The sequence below is a fragment of the Eubalaena glacialis genome, chromosome 11 (assembly GCF_028564815.1).
Source record: "Eubalaena glacialis isolate mEubGla1 chromosome 11, mEubGla1.1.hap2.+ XY, whole genome shotgun sequence".
Lineage (NCBI taxonomy): Eukaryota > Metazoa > Chordata > Mammalia > Artiodactyla > Balaenidae > Eubalaena > Eubalaena glacialis.
In genome coordinates, this window is record NC_083726.1 from 9317148 (window position 1) to 9328160 (window position 11013).

The window sequence follows — 11013 nt, forward strand, 5'->3', positions numbered from 1 at the left end:
GGTGGTATACGGGAGTTAACAAATGTAAAACACTTAAGACAGCACCTTGACACAGTGTTTGTTATTATTAATGTCTGTTTAGGTTTTTCCCTCCTGGACTAGCTGATGGAGGTTAGTGAGGTTCATTCACAAAGGACCAACTGAGTCATCTCCATGTCCTACACTCTACAGTGTCAGGTATACAAAAGGATCTCAGAACATGTTTGTACGGTGAATTCAGTGGTTCCCCCTCATTCACCACTGATTTATTGAGTGCCATCTGCATGCAAAGTACTGGGCTAGGAGCTGCAGATGGAGCAGTGAACAAGACAGGTTTCCTCCCCACAGCAAGAAGAGTACTAATTTCTAAGCCAGAAGTTCTCAAACTATTTTGTCTAAGAACTCTTTACTCTTAAAAAAATTCAGGATCCCAAAGAGCTTTTGTATGTGTAACTATCTAACAAGAGTTACCATGTTAGGAACGAAAACGGAATTTTAAAAAATACTTATTAATTCATTGAAAACAACAATAACAAGCCCACATATTAACATAAGTGACATATTTTAATGAAAACACAACAAAACAAAATAGTGGGAAAACACTGCTATTGCTTTGCATTTTTGCAAACGTCTCTAATGGAAGATAGCTGGATTCTCATGCCGAACTAGATCTGTGCGATATGTTGCTCTGGTTGAAGTATATGAAAAAATACTTCCAAAAATACATTCCCCTTTTTCGTAAAAATTGAGAATACTAACACTCCGTCCCGCCCCCGGCCTCGCCCACTACGGAGACGCCTGACGCGAGAGAACTGACCCACCAGGCTGGGCTAGCGGTGGACGGCTTCCGGGAGAAGGCGGGGCCTGGCTCCCAAAGGGTCGGTTGGGTTGCGATTGGACGACAAATGCGTCCTTCGGCGCGTTGGCCCCGCCTCCAGATCCCGCCCAGTGGTAAACCTAACGCATGCGTCCTAAGGAAGGTGGGCACTTCCGCCCGCCCACTGCGGAACCTTTTGTTCTAGCTCGCGTTTCCACCGAAACGACAAGTGCGGCCAAGGCGGAAGTAGTTGAGGCGTGTGGGCGGAGCTAAGCACCGCTATGTCGGCTTCCTTGCTGCGGCGGGGTCTGGAGCTTTTGGGGGTGCCTGAGGGTGAGGAGCTTCTTCCCAGAGACGTCCAGCCTGGGCGGGAAGGCGGCAGGGGCTGGGGGCAGGAGCCCCGAGGGTGCGAACGATCCAGACCGGGCTTAGCCTCGGTGGGATGGGAACCCTGAGCGCCCTCCGAACCGAGTCGGTTCCTCTCTTCCCCTACAGCCCCCAGGGACGCGCCAGGCCAAACCAAGCCGAGCGAGGCTCCGATGAAGCGGACGCGGAAGGCGAAGGCGACCCAGGCCCAGAAACTGCGGAACTCGGCCAAGGGAAAGGCGCCCAAATCGGCGCTGGGTGAGCTCGGCAAGGGGCTGGACGCGCTGCTCCCGGGGTCGGGGGCGGTGCCCTGGAGGAAGGGGCGCTAGAGTGAGGGCTTGAAATGTTCCCCAGGAGTTTCTAGAATACCTGCTGTGCGACGGGCGCGGGGCGGGACCCTGGGAACACGGAGGTGAACGAATCACATTGTCCTGGCCTTCAAGGTCTACAGCCGTAATAGGGAGAGAAGCATCGAAGAGTTTCAAAATCAGCGTATGGTTGCTGTGATGGGGTCTATGCATTAAGACTGTGGTGCTCTGAGAGGGACTTAGAATGAAAGGCCAAATCAGGCTTCTCTGAGGAAGCAACATTTAAGCCCAGACCCGATGGAAGTATACGAGTGAACCGGGGGAAGAGTATTCTAGAGAGAATGGCATATGCGGAGTCAGAAAGAAGTTTATTGCCTTTGAAATTTTGAAAAAAAGAAGCCTGGTCATAGTGACATACAGTGAACGAGGGTCAGAGACGGAGCATTAAATAAAATTAATACTCCGTGTGCCAGGTGCCGTTCTAAGCCTCGTACAAATGTTTGCTCACGTAATTGCTCACAGCAACCCTGTGAGGTCGGCACTGTCATTACCTCCATTTTACATAAGCAGAAACAGGCCCCTGCCCAGATAGTACAGGTAGAAACCAGGCAGATTGTCTCCAGAGCCCTGATCCCACCTACTGCTTCAAGGTGCTATGGCCTGGGCAGTGGTGATGGTGCGGAGATAAGAGGATTGTGCAGGTGGAAGATGTGGTGAGGAGGGGGCATTGATGGCGTCGGTGGTGAATTGGCTGTGAGGATGGAGGAGGAGGGAGTCAGCGAGTACGGAGTATCTTGGGGGATGTGGCGCCACTTAACGAGACCTACAGACTTGAAGAGGAGCAGGAGTGGGCAGGAATGCAGGGTATTTTTGACCTGTGGCAGGACTTGGTGAGCTCCTAGTGTGTCTTTGAATCTCCAGGGCCTGGTGCATAAAAGGTGTTCAAGTTGTTTGTTAAAAGAACTATGAATTCCGAGGAAATACAGCATGAGCAAAAGTGTGGAGGCAGGAAAGTGAGCCTGGGTTGAGCCACAGTGATGCTGGTGTGGAGCAGGCACACAAGGGGCCCGAGGGAGGTCACTCCTCCATCCCAGCCCCCGCCCCACCGCCCTGTCATGGCACATGACTGAGGACTGAGGGGACTCTCTCAACCCTCAGTGGCCAACCTAAAGAACACCTCTGTGGCTGCCACCTTGGTCTGAGCTACACCATCTCTTGCCTGGATTATTGCAGAAGCCTCCTAACTGGTCTCCCTTCCACTCCCCCCTCCCCCAGTAATGTTGTTCTCACCATAGCAGCCGAAGTGATCCCGTAAAATCCTGAGCCAGACCTGTCTCTCCTCTGCCCTGCACCCACCAGGGTGAGAGCCTGAGTTTTTCGGTGCCTGCTGAGGCCCCACATGATCTGCTCCTTCCAGCTTCATCTCCTTGGCTTCTCCCCTCTCTGTCTAACCACCTTCTGTTCTTCAAGCACATTAGTCACACTTCTGCCTCAGAGCCTTTGCACTGGCTCTTCCCTCTACCCAGAATGCTCTTCCCCCACAGTGTCACACTCTCTCTCTCTCCAGTCTTTGCTCAGAATTCATTTCAGTGAGGCCTTCTCAGAGCCTCCTGTTTAGAATTGCAACCCTCCCCCCGGCATTTCTCATTTCTGTTTACTATTATCTTTTTCTCCATAAAATGATCACCCTCTGAAATACTGTTTACCTTGTGTACCATCTCTCTTTCCACGGAATGGAAGTTCCATGAGGGCAGGACTTTTTGTCTGTTCTGTTTCCTGCTCTGTGCTCTTGCACCTAGAACAGTGCCTGACACACACACAGTAAGCGCCCAGGACACCTTTGTTGAGTAAATCACTTGAGCAGGTGGAACCAAGGGGGACTTTGAGCAGGATCTGTGTGGAGTGTGGTTTTGACAGAAGAGCCCAGGCTGTTGCAGTGACCTGGGGAAGGGACGACGGGGCCTTTGGCAGGGCCATGGGAGGTGGGAGTGGAGTGGGGAGATGTCAGGAAGGGACCCAGAAGGCTTCCAGGGAGTGAATCTGAAATGATGCCACCCTGCCTGCCATCCACAGCTGAGTTCCAGAAGCGAGAGCGTCGAGGTTACCTTGGATTAAACCTGAGGTTTATGACTAGTGCAAGAAGCACAGTGGCCGAATCCGTCACCCAGCAGGTTCGTCAGGGGGATGGGCTGTGGGAAGGAACCTGGGGGGTGAGAACTGAGGCTGTTCCTGGGATCCGTGGGAGTCTCAGCCCTGAGCATAGGCTGGAGGGTGGGGCCCCCTCCAGGCTCCTAAGAGCTGGACACCCGGCTGTGCTGTGAGGGGCCTCCCCCTGGAGGGCCGAGAGCAGAGCGGGGAAGGTGGGAGGCTGGGCCTGGCCTTGCTCCCCTGGGACCCCTGTGGGCCTCCGTTGGCGCCTCTGCAAATGGGAACCGCGTGCCCTGCCTGCCGGGACGGGGTGAGGGCCAGGTGAGGGCGGCACTTGGTCGGCTGCACCAGGGTGTGTGGCTGCAAGTGGCTGGGAGTCACCACCCAGGGCTCCTGACTCTCACACCCCCCCAGATTGTGCGCCAGGACCGGGGCCGCAAGGCCTGCGACCGGCCTGTGGGCAAGACTAAGAAGAAGAAGAAGGCCGAGGGCACCGTGTTCACCGAGGAAGACTTCCAGAAGTTCCAGCAGGAGTACTTCGGCAGTTAGGCTCCCGGGAGGGCACAGCCTCCTCGGGCCTCTCAGCCTGGCTCAGGGAAGCCCTGGAGTGGAGGCTGGGGTGAAGCTGGCGAGCTGGAAGCCCAGGGAGGACCTTCGCTCAGACCCGAACTGACATCTGCAGGCTCGGGAGATGCCACCTGCCTGCTGGAAAGGAACACGTCGGGCTGTTTTGTCTGCTTTGGCCCAGGGAGGGCCTCGGGGCTGTTGGCTGTGGAGAGGCCGGTCACTGGGCCCTTGGGGACCACACCTCTGATAGGAGGAGGGCCGCTGGGTGGGCTTCCAGGTTCTAATAAACGTGGCCCAGGGGCTGTGTGCGCTGCTCTAACAGGGTGTCTCCCGCCTCCTCTGGCACCGGGGAGCCTTCCCTCCCTCCCCCACCTCCCGGCTGGTTCTTAGGGCTCCAGGTCAGAAGTCCTGCAGCCCAGCCCCAGCGCAGGCACCACCGGAGAGCAGTTCACCGCATCTGCAGACCCCGCAGGCCTCCTCTCCCTGGGGTGGCAGCCCCAGCTGAGAAGGCAGCTCTTGAGGAAGCTGAGGGAGGGAGCGTGGCTGCCTCAGCCCAGTGCCCAGGGCTTGTGCCCTTGTGTGTTTGGCTGGGGGGTGGATCAAAGGCCACTTTTTTTTTCTCTTACTTCTGTCACAGGAGGTGGGGACTAGTGGGGTGACTCAGGAGGTGAGCTCAAGAAACAGGGTTTTACGCTCAGGTGTGCCGAGCAGAGGGGTGGTGCCGGCCCAGAGCTGCACCGCCAGCGGACGGCGGAGGCCGGGCCGCGCCCGGTGGGGCAGCGCAGGGCAAGTGCTGTTGAGCAGACGCCCGAGTGGGTGGGCGGTGCCCACCTGGGTCTTCAGTGTGGCACTGATGACAAGTCCTCGAAGCCCAGGAGTCCCTTCTGGGGAGGGGGGCCTGGAGGCCTCCAGGCGGCTCGGTCTGGCTCACCTAGCGCCGCCCCCCGCATGCCTAAGGGCTCCTTGGGACATGTGTTGTCTGATAGACGACTTCTGAAGGGACCCCGCCGTGGGTTCTTCTGTGCAAGAGGAGGGAAAGTTTTATCCCTCACACAGCCAGACCCCGGCGGGGCTGTTCCTGGTTACTAGCCAGCTTTCCATCCTAAGCGGGGACAGGAGGGGACCACAGAATTGCCTGAGGCAGAGTTGGCGCCTGTCCTGTCTGCAGTGCAGGTGGCCTCTGAGAGTAGGAAGCAGACCAGCCATCCAGGAAGTCAAGGTGGGCAGAAGAGGTGCCGTGACTCCAAACCGGAATTGCGCCGCCGTCCTCAGATGGCTTGTTCCAAGAAGGGAGAAGGGGGTGTTTTCCCAAGCTCTCCTGCCGCCTGCTGAGCTTCAGTGACCCCCGTGAGGAGAGACACTCCCGTGTCCTTGGAGGCTCATTCCCTTCCTCTTTTAAGCAGCTTAGCAAGCAGCAGCCTCAGCTCGCTCTCTCTCACCAGAAGTTCTCTGAAGAACTGGCTGACCAGGGCCCGTTTCTAACAGGCACGCACCTGCTGTTATGTCATCACGTACGGGTTCCTGCCCCCTCCCCAGGTGTAGAATGAGGGGCCTGCCTCTGCGGGAGGCTGAGAGCAGGGGTCCTGCGCTTCTCTGCTCCTGAGTTTTCCGGTCTTAACGTTTGTGTCGAGTAGCACCAGTAGGTGTGTGTCCGTGACCCCTAGGCGTGACTGACATTAGCGTTCACCAGAGACTGGTCCTACGGGTCAGGGTGGGACTCCAGAATCTACTGTGAACAGTCACCCTGGACGGTTCTGTTGCAGGTGGTGAGAGGGCAGCAGGGGGCCCTGGGGAGGGGGGCGCCGGTGCAAGAGCCACACATGGGGGTGCTGACCGAGAGCTGCGGACCTGGTGACTGACAATCTTCTGGGAAAGGGACAGGAACCAAGTCAGAGGACACTGGGGTGCCACATTGAGGGCCGGAAGAGGCCTTCCCTGATGGAGCGGCTTTATCTCCGGTGGTTTGGAGCAGCTGACACATTTGCCTAGAGACCCAGGAGAGGGCAGGACTGCCACGTGGGACCTCCGCCAGGGTGTGTGTGTATGGGAGGCTTAACAAGTTCCTGCAGGAGCTGGGCGGATCCCCATCAGGTGACTTTCTCCAGCACAGCTGGAGCCGGGGAGCCCTCTTGGAGAGGTGGCTGGGACTGTGTGCCATTCGTCCCCACCTCCGAGGCTTTTTCCCAGGGTGCTCTTCCCCATTCTAGTGCACAACTTTCCCTGTCCTTCGAAGCCCAGCTCAGGGCAGTTAAGACATCGAAGGCCACCAGGTCCAAGGTCCACATGTGACACCTACTCCCTTGGTGCCTTGGGGAAGCATTCCCATCTGGGCCAGCACCATTACTTCTCCCACATCACCCTGTTAGGCATCAGGAAGCAAGTCAGGGAAGTATCAGCCCCACCACAGGGAGCAAAACAGGCAAAAGCCCGTAACCCTGGGTTCAAATAGGCTCTGCAACTCCTCCAAATGCCCTCTGCCGCAAAACCTGGGACGGGGTCACCACGGGGACTGCGTGCAGTGTTTACAACAGTGCCTGGTGCCACATCTGCATCACCCACATCCCAGCCACTCGTCTACATTGTCTTTCACAATGGAAAACTGGTCCTCCCTCAGCAGGCCCTAAAGGACACAAGAAGAAACCTGCCCAGGCTGGGTTCAGACTCTTGTACTCAACGAGAGATGATGTCTGCCTTATCTTGCAGTAAAATAAGTTACCAGCCAGGATTGCAATAAGGTAGCGTGGCTCCAGTGCCCTTCCATCCCGACATCAGGGATGGCAGGCCTTCCAGCTTGCCAAGGTGCCAGCCAGGGAAGCCTAGGAACCAGCCAGCCTTTGGGCCCTGCTCTTCCGTTTGTTCCAGCAAAAGCTAAGACATCTTTCCCTAAATAGACCCTTCTGGGAAAGCCTCTACAGAATTGCAGCACCTTATCAGTGAAACCTAATCCCCTTGTGTGCCCAGCTCAGACTGTGGGGCCTCATCTGGGTACTTAATGTTGGCACAAAGCAACAATCATGAGGGAACAGGTGGAGCCCAGGCTCTTCTCTGCCACCCTGTTCCTTAGGCTAAAATTCCCCAGCCTCACTCGCACCCAAAAGTGGTTAACATCGAGTCAAAGTTTTTGGTTCTGGGGAAATCACCCAGCCACCTACTAGGGGGGATCTAGCCCAACTCCCTGTCTCAACAGGGGTCCAACTGAAGTCATCAGTGACCCTGACATACAGCCCAACAGTGTCAGGAAAAAAAAAAAATCTGACTCCAGGCTTAAATTTCAAGTCCTGACAACGAACCCCACAACAAAATGCTGCTTCTGGGGATTGACTGGGCTCTTTACCAAAGACAAGAAACCAGACACAGCAGTCTACAGAAGTACTTTCACTACAAAATAATTTATTAAAACACACAGCTTCAGCACTAGTCTCCTATGTACAAGCACACACCCTCCTGACTACCCTAACTAGGGGATCCTCTTCTTCCCCCTTGCCTTGCGGACCTCTTCTATTAAATCTTTCAGATACTGGATCTCCTTGGCCAAGGAATCTGCCTTCTCTTTCAGAGCCTCATTCTTCTTTTCTAGTTCTTTACATTCACCAGTGAGGGCCTCCTGCTCTGCCCTCTTCTTCTGGCGATACCTAGTGGCTGCTGTTTTGTTCTGCTCCATTTTCTTCAGTTTCTTATCTAGTTTCTCACCCTTTACTTTTGCTATCATCTTCTCTCCAGGAGGATCGTAGGGTTTGGGGCGGGCAGAGCCACCAGGGGCACCTGGAGATAGCAGGCTTCTATTTGGAGAGCCCCTTGAGGTAGGGGGGCTATGCTGGGGAGAGCCCAGATAGGAGTCAGGGCTCATACAGATGCCACTATCATTATCTGAGGAGGCATCCTCTTCCTTTACGCACTGAGGGTGCACCGTAACGTAAGCAGTGGAGTCTGGCTTCCTATCTTCTTCAGAGATCACCACTTCACTGCATAGCTCTAAAGTAAAAGAATGATCTGGAATGGAGGAGGACAGGGCCCCTGGGGAGAGGGGTAGAGGCTGTAAGAAAGTGAAAGGGGCACCCTGGTCAGTTGTTGGCAAACTTTCTGGAAGATGGCCTATTGGGTTCACTATCTGGGGGGGCTCCTTATTAGCCTCCTGGAGTAGGGGGTCAAAAAGATCACACGTGTCATCCAACGTGGCCAAAAGCTCATCTGGCATGGTTTCCAGATCATCTATACCCAACAGAGCATTAAAATCAAACTCCTTCAGATCCATTTTCTCCACCATCCAATCTGTCCCAGAGAAAGCATCCTCTGCAAAAGATTAAAGAGAGTTGGAACCAATGAGTCAAATGTACAAGACTATCACCAGATCCCACCAGCAGATAAAAGCTCACTCACCCTTGCCGTTATCTGAGGCACTGACCAACCCATCCACAGCCAGCCATTCGGAGAAGCCCGCCTTAGCCTTGTCGCCAGAGAACCCATGAGGTTTGAAGTGCTTGGCCACCTCCAGGTAGTCATCTAGGAGACCCAGGCTCTCTTCAGCCCCCAAACCCGACTGGTCGAAGGGGGACATGAAGTCCCCCACCAACACCTCGCTGCTCAGGAAGCTCATCTCGGCCATGTTGTGAGGTTTTGGTGGAATCGAGGAATGTGCTTAATTCGAAGGTGTCTTTGTCGGTTACAGCAACGCTGCTGCTGAATGCCGTGAAAAACCTGAATACGAATCACAAACCAAGTCCCATTAAAGATCAGCTGTCCTAAGAATTTCATCTTTTCATCCGTAAGGCAAGATGGCCAAAACAGAACTCCATTCGGTGTTGAGAATCGGGACCACGTGGCCCCAGAGCCATCGTGTCACCCCCGCGTCCATCAGGCTGCACAAGATGGACGCCCGGCCGTTCCCCAACCGGCCAAAAGGGGAAGCCGCCCCACCCGCATGTCCAAATCCGGCTCTGGACGCCCGGCCCCGCCCACGCCCCCCCATGACTCACGCCGCGGCCGCCGCCCTGCCACGCCGCCATCTTGGCTGCTGCCACGTTTCGCGGGGCGCCAGGTGGAACCCGGCGGGTTCGGGGCGGGGGCCGGGGCTGCCGGGGGCTCCCGACCCAAGGGCGCCGGCGTTTTGGGGACACCCAAGCAGGGGCCACGCGTCCCGGGCGCTCGTAAAACCGCTCCCGCCTCCGCGAAGCCGCCCAGCCGCCAGCCGCGCCCAAGCAGGCAGAAACCCCTCACCGACCCGGGGGCGCACGGCCAGAGCGGCGCAGGCTCAGTACTTACGCCATGGCTTAAGCCGCTGGGGGTGCCGCTGCAGAGCCTGGTGCTGCTGCCGCTGCTGCAAAAGCCAATGCTGCCGCAGGCACTGCTGCCTCTAATACGCCATGGTGGCCGCGGACCCTGCGAGAGCGGAGGAAAGAAGGCACGCGCTCGCACACAGAAACCACATTTAGACAGAAGAAAAAAAAATGGCGGCGAGACGCCGAGCGCGGGTCCTTTATAAACTCTGCTCCCTGTAAGGACGCATCACAGACCACATCCCTCCGCCACGGTCACGTGACTCGCTCCTCCCACCCACGCATTGCCATCTATTCGACGCCCCTACCGTTTCCAATCTCCGACTTTTAAGTCTAGGGCGTAGCTGTGAAGAGAGAATGAATTGTTTTTATTTACGGCTCAAAGAAAAAGGCGCACTACTTTACAAGGCTTTTAAGATCAAAGGGTCACTCCCGTCCGCCGCCGGGGAGCGCGGAGGGATCCTCCACACTCATTTCCGGCGTTAGTCCGAAGGGAGGAGAGAGAAGTCTTTCATCCCAAGAAAGGTTTTTACTGTGAAGTACGAGTTCTCCTAGTTCTCGCGCGAGATGCTGGAGGAGAGCGCGCATCAAGATGATTGGTCAGACATGGTGAGTCATATATATCTCGAGTTTCTATTGGCTCAGGCCCCTGATCTGCGCGGGGAGGGGCGGAGCGGCCGACGGTTCCAGCCGTCTGGTTCTGCGGTTCACTCGGTCTTCTCTGTGACGCCGCTTTGCAGTGGCTTCCTCAGCCCTGCCCATCCGCAGCCGGTCAGGATTGCCCCAGGCAGCCCTGGCCCAGTGCGTCCCAAATAGTGGCGTTAGCCCCCGGCCCTTGCAGTCCTTTCCTGCCGTCCTCAGTGAAGCTCCAAACTAGCGACCAGGTTCAGGCCCAAAGATGAAACTAGGCAAAAGGAAATGTCATTTCGTGTGCATTTTCACACGCGAACACTTGCAAAATACTGAGGACGTGCAAGCCCTTCAGTAGTTGAACGGGGAGGGTGATGACCTCAGTCGAGATCAGCCGATCTATGCTCACTTACCATCAAAGGCGAGTCGGGGAAATGCGTAATCCTATAGTCTAACCTATCGTAGTTTTACATATCCGTTTAGCTAAAATATAACTTCGCTATTTTATTGAAGAATGCAGCCTATCACAGGGGAACTTCTTTCGGTTTATGTAGTTTCAGTTCCTCTAAGAAGAAGGAGAAATTTTATTCAGCTGCTATCTCTCACTCTAGGGTAGTTTCAGTTAGCTCCCAACGCTGTAACTCCCAGGCATAACCGCTTCCCAGCAAGTCCTCCTAATGCCCAATTGCCGGAGTTTGTGTGTTTGGAGGCCGCAGTCCAGGTCAGGCCAACAACTTGCCCTCTCTACTGGGGAACTGTTAAGAGCAACAAGAAAGCCCTCCCGCACCCTCCAGCCCTCTCGTCAGGCACTGCAGGGGCGGAAACCTTGAGTTTCTGCTTCCATTCCTTTCAGTAAGCCCTACAAATATTATTTCTGAGGACTGATGTCAAAAATTTGGGAAGGACTGTCCTACATTACTGACCA

General features: G+C 55.5%; 2 protein-coding genes across 2 annotated transcripts; one reads left to right on the plus strand and one right to left on the minus strand.

Annotated features, from left to right (window-relative positions):
• Positions 1 to 1025: 1025 nt before the first annotated feature.
• RPS19BP1 (ribosomal protein S19 binding protein 1) lies at positions 1026 to 4504 on the plus strand. Its single transcript, XM_061205460.1, has 4 exons — positions 1026 to 1129; positions 1292 to 1420; positions 3544 to 3641; positions 4033 to 4504. Exons 1-4 carry the CDS (start codon positions 1078 to 1080, stop codon positions 4165 to 4167), a joined length of 414 nt encoding a protein of 137 aa, XP_061061443.1. The 5' UTR covers positions 1026 to 1077; the 3' UTR covers positions 4168 to 4504.
• Positions 4505 to 7555: 3051 nt separating this feature from the next.
• Positions 7556 to 9648, minus strand: ATF4 (activating transcription factor 4). Its single transcript, XM_061204475.1, has 3 exons — positions 9445 to 9648; positions 8563 to 8880; positions 7556 to 8475 (listed from the first exon to the last, which is right to left on the minus strand). Exons 2-3 carry the CDS (start codon positions 8786 to 8788, stop codon positions 7643 to 7645), a joined length of 1059 nt encoding a protein of 352 aa, XP_061060458.1. The 5' UTR covers positions 8789 to 8880; positions 9445 to 9648; the 3' UTR covers positions 7556 to 7642.
• Positions 9649 to 11013: the final 1365 nt, after the last annotated feature.